Genomic DNA, 18,737 nt, shown 5'->3' with positions numbered 1-18,737 from the left:
AAAGGGGGGAAGAGGGGAGGAAAGAGGCAGTAAAGGGGGAAGGAGGAAGAAAGGAAAGAGGAAGAAAGGAGAAAAGAGAAAGGAATAAGGAGCAGGGGAAAGTAAAGAAAGGAGTGAGAAGGAGGTAGGTGAAACAGGAGGAGAGACAAAGATGGGCAGCAGGTAATGGGAGGACCAAAGAGGATTAGGTGAATGGGGAATGTGCAGAGAGAAGGAGGATGTGGACATGGAGGAAGAGGGCAGGAGAGAAAGACAAACAGAAATAAGGAAGAGGTCAGAGCAGGAGATTAGGTCTTTCCACCCCTATCTCACCACTTACCTCATTCTTCTCGCCCTAAACCCTAGTCTTCTGTCTCCCAGCCCCCAACTTCCTCCCCTTCCAGCCACCCCTAACCCAGCTCCAGCCCAGCCCTCTCACCCTCCGGGCCTTGCTCTGATATTTCACGGCTTTCTTGGTGTCGGACACAGCTCTCTCCACATAATCCACAGAGTGTTCCACGTTGTACTCAATTCGGTCAATCATCTCCCCCTGTAGAGAGAAGGGTCCTTGTGGCTCCAGAGATGCCAGCAGCAGCCAGAGGTGATAAAGTAAGGGTCTGGACAGGGCCTAGGGAGGATGAGGGCTTGTAGGCTGGGGTTGCACAACTCTACCTGGCTTTCCACAAGCATAGCCATGTCTACAAACATGTCATGCAGCTCCCGGATGCTGGTCTCCAGTTTGATGATCTCATTGTGCCTTGTTTCGATCTCATTCAGAGCCTGCTTGGTCATCTGTGAGTCCATCTTGATCTGGGAGGAGAAGATGGGGATGAGGCCAGGGAATGAGCCTCAGCAGCAGACATACCAGTTTCATCCCCGTCATTATGAAATGAGCTCCTTTGGTCCTGACTCTTCTGACAATCCCCAGTTCTGATACCGCCCCCCCCCCAGCTCCCAGGGACCAGGGTCCAGACACTGTCAGGAACCATACCAACCCTGAGGGGCCCATATATGGCATGCAGTACTGTGTAAGAGAGAGAGATGGGCAAGACAGGAGGAAAATATGGGGAAGGAAAGAGGCAAAAAGACATCAAGACAGAAAAATAGGGCTTGAGTGGTTTAAAAAAAATCCCAAGAGAATGGAGAGTCCCTAGGAATTGCTTCTGGACACAGACAAAAGAGCTATAGACCTCAAATAAACCAAAGTCATTCTAGGTTGAAGGATAGTCATAGAATGATGAGGGAGCCCCATCCCCATCCCGCTACCATTCCAGCTCTTTTGGTCTCTCCCTCACATCATCCGTAAAGATGGCCAGCTTTCCACTCTCCAGCATGTCCTCCAACTCTTCATTAGTTGTGGTCCTTCCAGCTGCAGAGAGAAGGAATGTTGTAAGGGATAAGTATATATAGCCCAGACCTTAGGGAAGTGCTCAAGCCCCTCTTCAGAGAAGGTCTGAAGAGATGGGCCCAGCCTCAGTCTGGACCTCTCTCCCCCCACCCGGTTTGGTCCCAGGTTGGTCTTATGGTCTGTAAGCCGAGAGCACAGACCAGGAGCAAGTCAGAAAATGGGGAACATTTGTCAGGCAGGGAGCGAAGGACCCATACGCACTGATCTCAAGTTGTCGCTGAATCCGGTCCTTGCATCGGTCTCGGTACTTGGACTGCGTTGCGTTATATTCAGTCATCACCTCCACAAACTTCCGGGACAGTGTGGAGTGCTGTGGAGGGGTGACCCCAGGTTAGGTCAAGAAAGACAAGAGAGGAGTCAAATTAAAGGAAAGCGAGACAGTTGCATAGAAGGGTAGAGGGGAGATGAGTGAATGGGTGGGCAGAGGAGGGGAGAAGGGAGAGAGGGAGAGAGAAGGAAAGAGAAAGACGGGCAGAGAGAATGAGGCACAAGAACAAGAAGGAGGAGGAGAAAGAGGAAAGAGAGAAAAGAAAAGGAAAAGAGAAATAAGAAAGAGAAGGGCAGGCAGAAGGGGAGAAAGAAAGATAAGAAAAGAGAGGCAGGGAAAGGTATATGGAGAAGATAAAGGAGAAAGATGGTGAAGTAGGAGAAAGATACAGGGATGAGAGTAGAAGGAGATAAAGAAGATAGTAGGAGAAGCAGAGGTGGGATAGTGAAGGCCAAAGATTAAATGATGAGGGAGAGATGGTTGGGGGGGACAGTTGGGGCAATACAAGTGGAGCAAAGAGAATAAAAAATAGAGAGCAAAGGAGAGAAGTCCAGGCTTGGAAAGCTGATTCAGTCCTGTTTTCCCCCCTCCCTTCATCCACCTTGTTCCCCCTGGTTTGGAAATGGGCATTTTCCAAAAGAAAAGGACTATGACCTTTGACTGTACCCCACTAGAACTCGGGGCTGGGCAGGCTCCTGCCAAGTCACAGTATCAGAGTGTCAGGGCAAAGAAGACCAGGGGCAACTCCATGAGACTGTGGTACTGATTGGGGCAGAGGATGGATGGAAAGGAGTCCCAGGGAAAGGTCCTTCCTTCCTACCTGGGTCTTTCGTATACGAAGGTCAGCAGAAGAGCGATTCAGTCCTTCCTCCTGCTCAATGCTTTGCTCGATTGCTGCCAGGAGAACAGGTAAGTGGAGTGAAGAGGTGTGGAGTAGGACAAAGGGGAGAGGGAACCCACAGAACTTCCTTTGACTCTGCCTGCCCTCTGACATGGGTGGGGCAGGGGTAGGAACCTAGTTTTGGAGGGCATATCCCTTCATCAGACCAAAACAAAACAAAGCAAAACCAAAAAACTTCCCAATCTAATCATAGCTTCCTATAATAATAGGCTTCAATTTAGCTGGAATGCTTGGGGATGGCTATCTTGGGTAATAATCATCTTTTATAACTGAGAATAGCCATGCACTGATTCCCAATTTTCAGAGAATCAGGAAGGTGATAAAAATACACTTTGAACTTAGATGTTCTCAAATGTAATTCAATCTTTTCATAATCGTTAAACATTTATTAAGCGTTTACTATGTACTGCTGGTGACACCAAGAAAGGAAAAGAGATCCCTGCCCTCAAGGAGCTTACATTATAATGTGGGGAGAAGACACATAACTAACTATGTCCATATAGACATAAATGTCCAGATATAGAGTAGATCAGTGGAAAGATGAGAAGAGAAAGGAGGAGGAAGGGAACCGACCAGGAAAGGTCTCTTGAAGAAGATGGGATTTGAAGGAAGAAGCTACAGATATAGGTGAAGATTGAGAAAGATCCAAAAATGGGATATAGCATCAGTACAAAGTACACGAAGATAAGAGATGGTGTATCAAGGAGAAGGAAGATTACATGGAGGGGAGTAAAGTGTAAGGAGACTGGAAATGCAGGAACCCTTTTGGCCATTTTTTTAACCCTTACCTTCCATCTTAGAATCAATACTATGTATTGGTTCTATGGTAGAAGATCGATAAGGACTAAGCAATGGGGGTTAAGTGACTTGCCCAGGCTCACACAGCTAGGAAGTGTCTGAGGTCAAATTTGAACCTAGAACCTCCCATCTGCAGGCCTGGCTCTCAATCTACTGAGCCACCCAGCTCTACCCCACCACCACCACCACCACTTTTGAGCCATTTTTAGACCTAAGGGCTGGGACCAGCTAGATGGCTCATGTGGATAGAGGCCTGGAGTTAGCCTGGATTCAAATCTGGCCTCTAACATTTTTTAGCTGTGTGACCCTGTGCAAGTCACTTAACCCCCACTGCCATTCTTCTGCCTTGAAACCAATACTTGTATCGATTCCAAAACAGATGGTGAGAGTTAAAAAAAAACAAAGACCTAAGGGCTGTAACTAAGAACACTGGCTCCCTCCATCTAGGAATGGAGCTTGGACCATAAGACACTGATTAATAATTAATCAATGGTAGCATTTGAGATGACTGGAGGAGACAGTCTCATTGCTCAGGAGGATGAATGTTGTAAGGGAAGGAAACTTTGACTTCAAGTCAGAACATGCACTCATCCTTTAGCTGCAACTTACTGGTGGACCCTGGGCAAGTCAGTCTGAATCTCAGTTTCCTGTTCTGTAAAATGGAGTGTTTTGACATACTGAGTGTCAGATTTACATTCCAGGTATGGAATGTTGCCTATGTATTAATCCCTGTATTAGTCAGTTTTGCCTAATTGCTTTTCTTTGTTCAGATGAGTTTCTCTGGTAGTTGAAGGAGGGAGTGGGGATGGGATGGGATTAAACAGGAAATGACTTCAGTGTAAAAAGTAAAAAACACCAATAAAACTTTAAAAATGTAGGTTGAGTTTGGAGTTAGAGGACCTGGGTTCAAATCCTGAGTTGGCTATTTCCTTCCCTGTGAGACCTTGAACAAGAGGTCAGTTCTTACTATGGTGACCTTGGAGAAGTTATTTCCCCACAGCTGAGTGATTCAGTGGATAAAGTTCTAGGCCTGGAGTCAGGAAGACTGATCTTCATAAGTTCAAACCCAGTCTCAGATACATACTAGCCATGTGACCCTGGGAAAGTCACTTAACCCCCTTTGCCTCAGTTTCCTCATCTGTAAAATGAGCCAGAGAAAGAAATGACAAACCACTCCATGTCTTTGCCAAGAAAACCCTAAATTGGGTCATAAAGAGTCTGACAAGACTAAATCAAAGAGGCAATCGTGGCTCAGTGCTTTAAGAGCACTGTACCTGGAGTCAGGAAGACCTGAGTTCAAATCTAGCCTTAGACACTTTATGGCTTTGTGACCTTGGGTAAGTCATTTGACCTCTATAAGCCTAGGAGGCAGATAACAGGTCCAATGGATATAGTACTAAACCTAGAGTCAAGAAGATCAGAGTTCAAATCTGGCCTCTGAGACTTCATAGCTGTATCACCCTGGGCAAGTCACTTAACCTCTGAATTCCTGACAAAGGGATCCACTGGATCTACTAGAGAAGGAAAAGGCAAACCACTCCAGTATCTTTGCCAAGAAAACTCCACGGTTAGCCGTGGTCAGTGGGGTCACAAGGAGTCAGACACAATTGGACAACAACAACAACAAAAATCAGATCAAACTGATGACCTCTCACATCCTTCCCAGCTCCAAATCATCTCAGGCTCTTATGTTTGGACTGTATCAACTGGGTCACAGAACTTGAGCTAAAGGGACCTCAGAGGCCATCAAGTCCAACCCTGTCATTTTACAGATAAGGAGCCTAGGGACCCTTTAAGTGGAGTAACTTGTCCAAGATCACTTAGATCCCAAGCGACGGACATGAGATTTGAACCCAGATCCCCCAAGAACTGACTCCAGAACTTGACAGTTTCCTTTTCAAGTATAAGGATCTCTCTCTTTGAAAAACAAAAAACAAAAAACTTTACCTTAGTATGAATTCTTTTTTTCTTTTTTAACCCTTATCTTTGGTCTTAGACTCAATGCTAAGTATTGTTTCCAATACAGAAGAGTGATAAGGGCTAGGCTATAGGAATCAAATGACACGCCCAGGGTCACACAGCTAGGAAATGTCTGAGGTCAGATTTGAACCCAGGTCCTCTTGAATCCAGGCCTAGTGCTCTATCCTATAACCTCTAAGGATCTCTTTTTAACATCAAAACATTCCACATGATATTCAATAATACAAATAGCTAGAATTTATAGAGTTTTATGGTTTGCAAAGCATTTCACATATATTATCTCATGTAATAATGATAATAATAGCTAGTATCAATATAATAGTTAAAGATTTACAAAGCAAACTTATAAATATTATCCTAAAATAACCTTAGGAGGTAGGTTTTATTATGGCCTCTTTTTATAGATGAGGAATTTCAGGCAGAGGGAGAATAAGCAACTTGCCCAGGATCACACAGTTGTAAGTGTCTGAAGTCAAATTTGAACTCAGGTCTTTCCTCACTTCAGGTCTGATGCCCAAACTATCCTATTGCACTGTTAGTATCCAGAAGCAGAAGAAATGACATTATCAATGACTAAACAAGAGTGTATAAGAATTTGTGGACTCTTTGCAATAACTTTGCAAATAATTACTTTGCAAAGTAATCACAATAATTACTCCATGGCCTTTCTGTTATGGCCCATGGGGTGTAAACTGGGAGCCTCAGGAATATATGATTTCTAAAATCAGAGCTAGAAGCTACCTTAGAACACAGAATGTCCTAACTAGAAGGGAACTTGGAACATAGAACACAGAGTGTCAGAATTAGATGGAACCTTAGAATATAGAATCATAGAGAACTTGAAGACCAAACATAGAGAGCTCGAAGCCCATCCAAAACCAGCCCCTTCATTTTATAGATGGGAAGACTGAGGCCCAGAGAAGGGAAATGACTTCTCCAGGGTCACATAGTAAAGGAGGTCAGGACTAGAATTCAGAACTCAGGTCTTATGAGTTCCAGCCCTGGCTTGTTTCACAGTAAAATAGAGGTGTGCTGAATCAGTCCTGAACCCGTGATTCCACAAACATTTGCCTACAAGATAAGGCTGAGTTCACATAGTTCAGGGCTCAAAAATCATTCCCAAAGAATACTGGAGAAATGGATTGGGTTTTGTTCTAAAATTTTTAAGTTGGAGCTAGTCAGATAAGGGGTACACCTGCCATAATAACACCAATTGCTAGTAGCCCCATTGGAAACAGGATCTCTACTCTTTTTTTTTTTTTTAAACCTTTGCCTTCCGTCTTGGAGTCAATACTATGTATTGGCTCCAAGGCAGAAGAGTGGTAAGGGTGGGCAATGGGGGTTAAGTTACTTGCCCAGGGTCAAACAGCTGGGAAGTATCTGAGGCCAGATTTGAACCCAGGACCGTCTCTAGGTCTGGCTCTCAATCCACTGAGTCACCCAACTGCCCCCTCTATTCTTTTTTTGTTTGTTTGTTTGTTTTTTGTTTTTTGTTTTTATTTTAAACCCTTAACTTATGTGTATTGACTTATAGGTGGAAGATTGGCAAGGGCAGGCAATGGGGGTCAAGTGACTTGCCCAGGGTCACACAGCTGGGAAGTGTCTGAGGCCGGATTTGAACCTAGGACCTCCCGTCTCTAGGCCTGGCTCTCAATCCACTGAGCTACCCAGCTGCCCCTCCCTCTATTCTTTTTAAATGGGGAGAGGAGAGTTTACTTCCCTGAATTATCTGTTTGTTTCTTTTTGGTCATTGACAGACTTTGAGCTTCTGTTGTCTGGGAGTCTGGATATACAAATGGGATTTACCCGTAAATCTACTGACGTAAGAGAGGGCATTTTTTATTTTGGTGAAGGGCTAGTATTTCCCCCTATAGACTAAGTCAGTGAGATTCTAAGGCCTTAGGGTTGAGTTCCTCACCTTTCAACTTGGATCGAACCTTGTTGGCCGTCTTCTTGATGTCTGCAGTTAGATCTTCTAGCTCCTGTTTGGTCTCTGAGAGGAAAAAGATCAAGTTTGAATCCAAATTCAAATTCAATCAACAATTATTAGGCTCCTAATATGAGAAATTCTGTGCAAATCAATGGGAGAAAAGATGAAAGCTTAGAACCAATGTGTAAGAACAATCCGAAAGGATCTAAAAGTTCATCTGGTCTAACCCATAATTGACTAAGAACTCTGTGTAAAGTTCCTGAAAAATGGTCATCTGGCCTCCACTGTTTGAGAACTAGAGATAAGGAACTCACTATCTTCTAACAGTCCATTATATTCTTGGTTATCTCTAAATTAGAGGGGGAAATTTCTTAATAAGGATCAGAAATCTGCATCTTCACAAAAGGCAAGGTGGTTTTGTACTTAAGATCAAGAGATAATGGTCTGAGTCATGACTCTGCCATTTAATAGCTGTATGACCCTGGGAAAAATAATTTAACCTCCCTCAACTTCAGCTTCTTCATCTGTAAAATGGGAATAAGGCTAACTATCTCCCAGGTCCCTGGGAGGAAAGTTCTTTGTAAATTTCAAGTGCGATATAAATTTGAGTTTTTATTATTCTACTCATTGCTCCTGGTTCTGCCTAATGCCTCTTCTATACGACAAAACCTCAGCTACTTGAAGGCAGCTATTATGTCCTGTCAAAACTTTTTTTTCTCCCAGCTAAATATCCTCAGTTTCATCAATTAATTGGGGCAAATTTGGGGACCCTGGTTTGGGACTCTTTTCTTCCACAAATGGATAAAAACCTGTATGGGGTTTTTAAAGAGGAAGTGAGAACGTAAGAAAACAATCACAAGTTGGGTGAGAGTGATGGCAAGATGGGAGATTGGTCATAAAAGCCTTGTTCTGAAAACCCCAGACCATGTAGATGGAGGGGATAGAGGAGGCAAATTACGTCATTAGAGAGTGACTATGATGTAGCAGAGAGGATACTGGCCTAGTCAGAAGGGCCAAGGCTAAAATTTAAAAAAGGTCAACAGTCCTTAGAGTCAGAGGATGTAGGTTCGAGGCTCAGTTTTGCCATTTACTACCTGTGTGACTTTGGGTGAATTACTTCACTTGTCTGAACTTCAATTCCTTCTATAAAATGACAGGATTGATCTCTGGTTCTGTGTTTAAGAAAAGGTTCAAGTCTCAGATAACTGGCTAGTCAGATGACCCTCCTCTCTCTGGGTCTCAGTTTCTTCCTCTATACAATGGATTTGCAAGTCTTGCTCATATTTTGCAAGATATTTTGCACATATTCCCAATTGACATTTTCAACCTAAAAGAGTTGAGGTGAAGAAAACACCTTGTGAGCCATAAAGTGCTTTAGAAATGGGAACTTGTTATCATCAACTTTTCATTACTAGGATGAGGAAATCGAAGAGAAAGTTGGGGCAGTAGGTGGAGGAAAAAAGGGATGTATGGGAAATATGTTTTGGGTGGAGATGGCCCTCTCCGGGTAGCCTGGGACAGAGGGGAAGACTGCTTTTACTGAGCCTTTCAATCTAGCAAGAGGATAAGATACAAAATAGTTAAATACTATCATATTACTTGATAAGGGTTTTATGGTTTTGTGATACAAAGTGCTAGTGATATTTAAGTGGAAGGTAAGTATCAACAAAGGGGGCAGGGAGGGAAAGGGCTTTCTGACCTGGGTCTATAAGATGGAGGATGGAGAGAAAAGCATCAAATGAAGAAAGGGAGAACACGTAGGCAGAGGGAACTGAACAAAGGCATCGAGGCAGGAAAGCTTAGGGCACGGTTGGGAGACAGAGTGCCATCTAGCTGAAGCACAGAATGGGTAGAGGAGCAATAAGAAATAAAGCTGCAAAGGTATGTTAGCATTAAGTCATGGAAGGCCTTGAATGCTAGGTAGAAGAGTTTGAAGTCTGAGGAAATAAATAGGGAATAAGTAAAGTGTTTGTGTTTTCTTTTTTAATTAGAGGAGAGGCATGACTAGATTGATACACAAGAAAGAATTTTCTCCAAGCAAGGATAGATGGGAGTGGGGAGAAAGGAGAGGTAGGAAGACCCATTGAGAAACTATTATAATAGTCTGGTAGGTGATGGTTAAGGATGGTACTAGAATGGGTTAGCAGTGACAACAGAGAGGAAGGGATAGATGCTAGAGATTTTGTGGAGGTAGAATCCATGAGATTTGGTAGCTGATTATGAAAATGAGCCAATGGGGGGCAGCTAAGTGGCTCAGTGGATAGAGAGCCAGGCCTGGAGATGGGAGGTCCTGGGTTCAAATGTGGCCTCAGACACTTTCTAGCTGTGTGACACTGGGCAAGTCACTTAACCCCCATTGCCTAGCCCTTATCACTTTTCTGCCTTGGAACCAATACTTAGCATTGATTCTAAGACAGAATGTAAGGGTTTTTAAAAAAAGAAAGAGGGAAAGAAAATGAGCCAAAGGGGGTCCAGATGATCTCTTCCCCCTCCCCCTGTCCTGACTTGAGGACCCCACCCCAGCCTGGGTTCACATTCCTTGGCACCCCCCCACTCACTTTCATCGGGGTTGGGGGCAGCCAAGATGGCACTGTGCTGTTTCTTCACCTGCTCCACATCCTCAGACAGCTTTTCAATACAGCCTCGGATCTCTTCCACCTGCAGGGTTTGGATGGGTGGGGAGGAAGGGTGGAGAGACCCAAGATAACAGGCGGAAGGGCCCAGGGATGCTGGCAATGGAGAAAAGGTCCTGGGCCTTGAAGGGGAAGTAAGAATGTCCCTGTTTTCCTGGGAATATGGAGTTAGTGGCGATAAAAACTCAAGGAGGGAGAGGTGGTGAATGAGAGCTAACCTCAGAGTCAAGAAGACCTGAGTCCAAGTCCCCCATATGCTGGCAATGCTCTAAAACTCTAATTTGCCAAGAAGTGGGCAATCTGCACTGGTTTGGGGAGTTCCTTATACAGAGCTCCTTACACCCATTAAATCATAGGTCTGGTAAGGAAAAAAAATGTCCAAGGAAGTTTGGTGGGCAGATGAGGCCCAGAAGGAGAGGAAGTCTGGGAACTTGGGATTTGGGTTTGGGTTTGGGGAAGGAGGTGGAGCCTGGGCTGCCTGCCAGGACAGGGACTAGCACCTCCAATGACATTTTTACCTGTTCGAAGAACTCATCCATGAAATGATCCCGGTCCACATGTACCACCTCCTCTTCATCATCACTGTCTTTTGCCTGGAGAGTAAGGGTAGGTCATGTGAATCTCTGTCCGTCAAGGTCAAGGCTACAACCTTCCACCCCTTTCTCCCTCATCCAAGCACTTCCAACTCTGGACCCGACGAAGAGAGGCAAAATCTGGCTTCTCTGGTCCCCTGCCATGAAATTCAAGGACTAGGTGTGCGTGTGGGGAGGTGACTGGTCCCCACCCCACCCTGGGTCTTCTCACCCACTTTGGCTTGGCTCAGCCTCAGCCTTCCCCCTGGAGGCCCCCACTCCCCACTTCTCTCTTGCTCCTCCCTCAGCTGGCTGTGTCCCCTTTGCAAGGTCACAGCCTTGCTAGCTGTGTGCGGGGAGTCAGACACAGTCAGGGCCACAGCCGAGGAGCTGGGACAGGAGAGAACAGGAGAAGGCTGAGACCTCACACAATTCTTCAGCCCTGACGTCCTGCGCAGGCCTTGGCGATGCTCTTCCCCTCCCCCCCCCCACTCCACTCCACGAAGTGCTCTGCCTTTCATTCCCCTAACTCGACACCCACTTACTTTCTATTGCTTGGATTTTCCTGTGGCATCGTTCAGCCCCCCACCCCCAATACCCATAGGCATAAAGAGGCACACGCTCACACATTCACGATGACACAGACACACCCGCACACTGATACACGCACTGCTGTCATCCACCCACACATTGATACACACAGACATGCACCAACACACCAAGGCCCTGTACACACACACATATTGACAGAAACACGCGTCCCCTCCCACCTGTTCTACTGCCTGCTTCTAGCCCCCTAAATTGAATCTGTCAGTTTGAGAAGAGCCTGGGGTTAGAAGATCAAAAGGAAAGGTAGATGCCCGACCTTCCCTTGGTCCTGGCAAAGAAGGTCCTTCAGGTCAAATCCAGGGTCCACCACCATGCAGAGTATGTCTGTCTCACTGGAGTTCAGAGAAGCCCAGAGCAACCCAGGCTAGTGGTCCTACCAGAGTTCAAGTAGGAGCCCACATCCCAAGAGACAGCCCAGACTAAGCCTTAAAAAGAGCTTCGGACAGAACCAAACACACCTTAGAAAATCATTCCATCAGAGGCCAAACCATGATATGGCTCAAGTGTACAAATTTTGCCTTGGATTTGAACCTGGAAACCTAGGGAGAGTCTGGACAGAGATCGAAGCTGCCTAGGTGGGTGCCAAGACAAACCCAAGACAGGACCCAGACAGTTGCAGACAGTACCCAAACAGAACCCAAATAGTCTCAGTTGGAGCCTAGATAAGGTCTAGACAACCTTAACAGAGCCTAGACAGAATCTAGATAGTGCTTAGACACAGTCTAGACAGAATCTAAACAGGCCCTAGACAGAACCTACATAGAATCTAGCCTAAATAGAACCTAGGCAAAGTCCAAACAGAGCCCAGAAAGAATAAGGCAGAACCCAAAGTTTCAGACAATTTAAACAAAGCCTCAGATAAGTGTCTAAACAGGGACCCACACAGACCCCAAACAGAGCTTTACCAAAAACTTCAGTCTCAGGAAAACAAAAACAAAGATAGACCTTGATCAGCCTTAGATAGAGCCTTATAAGTAGAGTTTTCAAGTGAAATCACAGCCAAACCCAAAACAAATCCTAGCAGCTAGAGCCTAGACAGAACCCCAGATAACAGGAAATTTCAGCTGTCATACTCCTTCATCACTGGAGTCCCAGGGAGAAAGCTATGGAATCTCCTTGGTGTGGTCCCCTTCCTTCCTATCCCTTCTGGGGATGGTGAGGACTTGGGGATCTCAGGGCTCATTCCCAGAGAAATGTACATATATATATGTATAAACACACACACACACACACACACACACACACACACAGAGAAGTACTCTCATACCCAGTCATCAAAACCTAGACAGGATTCAAGGATACTTGTGCATGGGAACACAGGGAAAGGTCTATACCAGGGAGAGACACCTCCCTAGGTTATATGATCACATACAGACATTACAGGGAAATTTGCAGCAAGGTTCATCTAAACCTCTCTACCCATAGACAGGTACCCACGCAATGAGACACGGCACAGAACACACACACTCACAGATGCAGCTCAATAGACACACATTCCCTTTCTGTTTCTGTTCTGGGTTTTTTTCTACCTTCTCTAGCTGCCACCTCTCTGAGGCTATCTCAATCTCAATTCCTACCCCTGTCCCTTCTAAGCTCCCTCTTCTCATCTCCTTCAGGTTCTCCTGTCAGTCTTCCTTCATCTTCTCCCTCCTCAGGGCAACCTCACTTAGCACTGGTGGCTGGAAAACATACCAACCTCCTCTTTCTGTCCCCTTTAAAGATGGACCTCAGCCCTAGGCTCCAAAGGCCCCAATTAAAAAAAAAAATTTTTTTTAAGGCTTCTTTCTGCTTTCCAAAGGGTAAATGGTAGTGACTCCGGAGATAACCAGGAGTAAGAGCTTATACCAGGAACTTAATAAAAAATTTTTGAATTGAATAAACTCTCTGGAAAGGCTGTTCCCTACGGAGACTTCTGCTTAAATTCCCAACTCTCATCCTCTTCTCTGTAAGTTACCAGGTCCCTCTACCTCAAGGTTAAAAACCTGAAAGCTCTCCTGTCCCTGGCATCCCTCCCTCTGAACTGTGATGGACTTAGATAGTTCTTGAGATCTAGCTTGGGTCCCTTCAGCTGTGTGTCCAGTGAATACCTTCATGATCTGATCTGTGAGGGAGGCAGAGAAGTGGGGTTATTACTCTAATTTAAGAGATGAGGAAATTGTGGTTGAAGGACCTGATGTGATTTGCCCAAATCAGAGGCAAGACTAAAATCCAGGCCCCCTGACTCTCTGACTAGTGATCTTTCTATTAGCTCTCACAGCATGCCTGTCTTCTCCCAAAGTTTGAAAATCATGCTACTTTCCATCAACAGACTGTTTCCATGGATAGCTGATCTCTCTTTATCCCCTTAGGATGGTTCCTTTTTCTCCTCTCTGATCCACTCAGAGCAGGAGTCCATCCTGCCAGGTTCCTCTTGGTCATATGAACATTTGGGGGCCAAAATCAAGGTTGGTATCTACTATTTATCAGAACTAAAGTCTGTCCAATTTCAAGCCACTGCTCCCAGAATGAGATACTCCTGGGTTTTTGTCCTAATTTTGCTATTGACTGCTTTTGTGGCCTTGAGCAAATCTCTTCCTCTCAATAGGCCTCAGTTTCCTTTACTATTAGAAGAGGGTGTTAGGTTGGATCTTGTGGGTTTTCCCCCACTAATTTAATATAATTGGTTTCCTCTATATCCATATGTAGTTTATTTTGTGTGTTTTAAAACATTATTTCGAGAAGAGGACCATAGATTTCATCAGATTATCAAAGAGATCCAAAACAAAACAAAACAAAAAACCTTGGAATCTCTGGACTGGCCTTTAAGATCCCTTACATATGGACTCTACAATGTCTTAAAAGGTCCCTTCCAGGTCAGCTAGGTGATTCAGTGGATAGAAAGCCAAGCCTAGAGATGGGAGGTCCTAGGTTCAAATTTGGTCTGGACAAGACACTTAAACTCAATTGCCTTGGAACTGATACTTAGTATTGATTCTAAGATGAAAGGTAAGAGTTTTGTTGTGTTGTGTTTTGTTTTGTTTTGTTTTTTTTTTTAAACAAAAAAAGATACTTAGTATCGGTTCTGAGACAGAAGGTAAGAATTTTAAAAATAATAACAAACAAATAAATAAAAGGTCTTCTGGTTGCAACATTCCATGGCTCTGATTCGAAGAACATTAAATACAGCTTCTCCGTTTTAGAGGAATTAGAACCATTCCAAAAGAAAGCATGTTGCAGATAGGTGAGATTTTAAACGAAAATGGAAAAGGTCTCTTGATTTCTATCTTTCCCCAACCCCCACAATTTCCCAAATCCTCTAAATAAAGTTTGAAGCTGTGTAAGCTGCAGAGGGGGTCCCTGAAAGAGTAGGCTGTATGATAGAATCCCAGCTGCTCTCTTGGTCTCTTTTTTTCCAGAGCTACCCTCCCTCATTTTCCCAGAGCCTCCACCCCAGGGTTTCCCTGCCTTGTACCTGCTGCAGACCAGATCTTGGGCTGCTGCCTCCAGCTGGCTCCAGATTGTAAGCCTGCAGGAGGGTACAAAGCTTGGGCCTCCAGCCGGCCTAAGAGCTGTTACTCAGGCACTGGCTCACTCAGGGAAATGCAAGCAGGGAGGAGGCCATCCAAATCTGTCTTACTTCCTGCTTGGTAGGTCCAGCTCTTTTAGAGTCCCATAAAGCCAAACCCCTTGGGGACTCAGAGACCCATAGATGATGAGAATAGAGGGGAGAATTTGAGGAAGGGAGATGAAGAGAGAAAAAGAGACAGAGAAAACCAAGATGGAAAAGGTGAAAATAAAGAGACATGCAGAAAAGAGAAAGACAAGGAGGAGAAAGAAAGAAAGATGGGGGAAATGGAAAGAAAACAGAAACAGAGAGAAAGGGAAGACAAACCTGAGTGAGAGAGTTTGTGAAAGAACAGAGGCAGAGAGAGCCAGTACACACGAGCAAAAGACAGGAAGGCAGTGACTGAGAGACAGATGGTGACGAGAGACATATAGAGATGACAACCAAAACAGAGAGACACTGAGATTGAAACCCAAACAGAGAGACACATAAGCAAACTGTGTGAGAGATCAAATGGAAAACATTCAAGCCTGTGTGCACATGTACACACACACACACACACACACACACACACACACAGAGATTCTCCTGGGGGAATATTAGCTCCTTTTGGGGCAATTTTGCCCAAATCTGAGTTCTAATGGGGTCAGGAGGAGTAGTTATAATGGCTTCTGTCCTTCTGGCTCCCCCATCCTGATCCAGACTCTATTCCCTCTGTCTCTCTTTTCCTATACCTCTTTTCTTCCTATGACGAACCTTCTCCCAATTCTCTTCCTCTCCTATTCCAAAGAACTAGGTCTCTTTCTCCTTCCCTTTTCCTTTTCCCTTCCTCCCTGACTTCTCCTTTCTCGTTCCCTAACCCCTCTTCATTTTTCCCCATCCCAGTCCAATTCTTTTCTCACTCAGAGAGCCCCACTCGTTTTCTCTTTGTTTATACCCCAGGGTCTGACAGTAAACATCTTTCCTTCAAGAAACTCTTATTTTTTAATTTCTCCTTCCTCCATCTGCTCCTTATCCCTCCATATCACCAAACCTCTACTCCACCTCCATCTCTAGTCTCCTTTTCTAACCCTGACTCTAAACACAAAATGTCTTAACATTTTGAGGGAGGTCAAGGTCTGGTGAAGCCTAATACTTCTCTAGTGTATTACTTAAGTTCATAATTGAAGGGAATACTAAATTTCAGTTGGAAGTTAGTTTAAAAAAAAAAAAAAAGGATCTAAGTTTTGCGGGGTTTTTCAAATCCAAGCTTACAGAGCAGCTGAAATCCATCCATGGATCCAGATTAGAAACTGCTGCTCTTGTTCCCTACTCCTTTCACCAAGCCTCCCTCTTCATCTAAGGCAATCTTCTGTCTGTGTCCTTGAGCTCCTTCACTCTCCCAACTCTTCCTTTAGTCTCCTGCTTTCCCAGACTCTCTGATGTTGTCCTTTCTGGCCTCTCTATCTCTCTCCTTTCAACCCAGCCTCTGTTCCCTCCTGACCCCATGTTCTTTTCCATCTTCACCCTCGAGGCCTCACCTCCCTTTCTCTCCATCTGTCCTCCCCAGTTTTGGGCATCCATTGCCCATTCTGGTCTCTCCAGCTGCTCCTGACTTCTACCTCTTACAGTCTCCTGCCTCCCACCATCCCTTCTGTTCCCTCTTTCCCCTTTTCCCATAGCCTCCATTCCCCTACCAGTGTTCTTTCCCCCCCTTTTTCCATTCCTTTCCTTTCCCGAAAACCAAGACTTCACTCCCTATACTTAGATCACCAATCAATGACTACCTCAACCTAATCATCCCCACCTCCTCCTTCTCTGTTTCCCAGTATATTTTAATGTTCCTTCAAAACTGAGAGAGGAAATATCCCTCTCATTTCTCTGGACTATGCCCTTATGCCCCAGTGTGTCCCAATCCTTCCTAGTATCCCCCTTCCCCGTCTCTTTCAATGTACCTGTCTTCTCCAATACCCTTTGAACTTCACCCAAAAATATGATAGCCAGGGCATTCCGTCTCTCCCGGCCTCCACCCTCCCCCACTCCCAGCTTTCCTCTTCTCTACTAGAACGTAACTCTTCCAACTCTTCTTAACCCAGTGGAGGTTTTTGACATCCTCTCCCCTTCCAATAATTTCATGTTTCCCCTCATTTCCAACACTTCCTTATCTCTAGCCCCCTAATCTGAATTTGCATGGAATGGAGCACATGATAAATGCTCAATGATTGACCAGCAAATACATCAGGTCCTGATCTCCTAGAATGTCTATGCCAACCCCTACTCGCTCCTCCCAAGATCTCCCCAGATCCTCCAACCCTTGCTTCTAACATTTGGGTGACAATTCTGCCACCCCCACAATTCCCCACATCTCAACTAGTGTCTCCTTGGCCTACTCAGATATGAAGTTTCCTCCCATTTCACCTCCGCCTAGAAGAACCCTTTCAGAAAATATTCAAGGACCTGCTAGATTCTCATTTTTCCTTTTATGTCATAATCTTACAAACTCTCTTTATCCCAGGCCACATAACCTTTCTCCCTTTCCCTGATCTCTATTCTTCCTAAAATCTGGGGAGCCCTATTCTTCAAAATGACATCCCCCAACCGTCAGCTCCTTCTTTCTGTCTAGTGTCCCAGTTCCCTCTCCATATGGCTACTCAGTTTCCTAAACCACTTTTCTTAAAATTCCCTTTCTCTCATTGCTCCTAAAATATCAAGGATTGAGTAGTGATGTCCCTGCTCACCCCCCTCAGTTATCAACCCCCTTTTCCCTCCTTCTCTGGGGACATCCAAGGCCTTGTCTTACTTTCCTGAATTATCATTCACCCTGTCAAGCCAAATGCCTTCATCCCTATCCAAATGCCTCCAAGTCTCTATGTTCCCTCCAGTCCTGGTTTCACAGTTCCTAATTACTGGAGTCCTTCCTCAAGGGCCTGTGGACCTCCCACCTCTTCAAATCCTCACATCCCAGATTCTGCCGGGCTTCTCAATTCTTCTTCCAAAATAGCAGCATCTCTGCAAAATGTGTGACCCTCAACTCCAAATTCATCTTCCCCCAAGTCTCCTACTGCCCTTTAGGGTTCAGAGTTTTCTGTCATCTATCATCTTCAGGCATCTCACCTTCCCCCAGACATAGGGGACTTTTGCTGCCCCAAACCATTTCCTATCACATTCCCCAATCAGTGTACCCAGTACCTTCTTGTCACTCCAAGGCGCTTTCCCATCCCACACAAACTATCACAGTGCCTTGTTCCCCTTAGCTATCTTCCTCCAACTCCCCTTTCTCCCACATATTTGGTTCCAAGCCTAATCCAATGTTGGGGTGTCCTGACGATGACGGTTGCTACTTATCTATAAAAGAGGCTCCCTCTAGGTCTTTCCAGGCTCTCACAGGTTTTTTAAATCTCAGGAACCCCCATTCAGAGAAAAGGTGGGGAGAAATATTCACACAAGCCCCCTCCCCCATAGTCTTTTTCCTCAGCTACTCAGGGCCTCCCCTTAAGCTGTTCGGTGTTCTCTGCCCGCCCCAATATTATGATTCCCACTGAAGACACTGGGGCACATCAGTTTGTTACACAGCTACCATTAAAGCCTATTCTTGTCCTTACAGTCTCTCTCTTTCTCCCAAATATCATCATATGACAATCTCTGGGCCCCAGACCCATTCACCTCCCATCTCCAGGGGTCCTCCTTTCCCATTCTCTCCTAAACACATCCCACCCCCTACCGTATCCTAGGAACTCTTGGAAATACAGAGTGTCAGAGGCCCCAGTCTACCTCCCCAAATTTCTCTTCTCATCTCAGTCTCCTAATCCCTCCCAAGCTTTCCCAGTCTCCTCAGAATATGGGGGTACAATCTAGAAATACTGTAATCCCCCGAAGCTAACCAGTATAGCCATCCCATTAAGCTTCCTCTTGTAGAATTCTCCACCCCTCATCTTAATGCCTTCTCCATGCCCCCCTCCCCAAATAACGGGGTGCTTGCTGCCCCCTGATTCTCTCGAACCCCACCTCCCCCCCCCCAAGCTCACACTCCGCAGCTCCTGGGTCCGATCCTTCATCTTGCGGCGGCTCCTCCTCCTCCTCCTCGTCTCTCCCTCCTGCCTAAGCTGTGAGGGGGCACGGGCCGGGGGCGCAGGGGT

General features: G+C 45.3%; 1 protein-coding gene across 1 annotated transcript; it reads right to left on the bottom strand.

Annotated features, from left to right (window-relative positions):
• Positions 1-60: 60 nt before the first annotated feature.
• On the bottom strand, positions 61-18,656 carry STX1B (syntaxin 1B). The gene is made up of 9 exons (XM_044657386.1): positions 18,627-18,656; positions 10,416-10,490; positions 9,823-9,922; positions 7,253-7,327; positions 2,476-2,549; positions 1,589-1,697; positions 1,275-1,348; positions 652-789; positions 61-529 (listed from the first exon to the last, which is right to left on the bottom strand). The coding sequence occupies exons 1-9, from the start codon at positions 18,654-18,656 to the stop codon at positions 335-337; spliced, it is 870 nt and encodes a 289-aa protein (XP_044513321.1). The 3' UTR covers positions 61-334.
• Between the last annotated feature and the right edge of the window lie 81 nt (positions 18,657-18,737).

Source organism: Gracilinanus agilis, chromosome 1 (genome assembly GCF_016433145.1).
Source record: "Gracilinanus agilis isolate LMUSP501 chromosome 1, AgileGrace, whole genome shotgun sequence".
NCBI lineage: Eukaryota > Metazoa > Chordata > Mammalia > Didelphimorphia > Didelphidae > Gracilinanus > Gracilinanus agilis.
This window is presented reverse-complemented; position numbering and strand designations above follow the sequence as displayed.

What these genes read in the sequence shown, in the direction of transcription:
- STX1B (XM_044657386.1), bottom strand. Translation starts at nt 18,656, where the DNA reads ATGAAGGATCGGACCCAGGAGCTGCGGAGT. An exon ending in TTCGTATACGAAAGACCCAG is followed by an intron (nt 1,698 to 2,475) that starts GTAGGAAGGAAG and finishes ACCCCTCCACAG; the next exon opens with CACTCCACACTGTCCCGGAA. An exon ending in TGGCCATCTTTACGGATGAT is followed by an intron (nt 790 to 1,274) that starts GTGAGGGAGAGA and finishes TTCTCCTCCCAG; the next exon opens with ATCAAGATGGACTCACAGAT.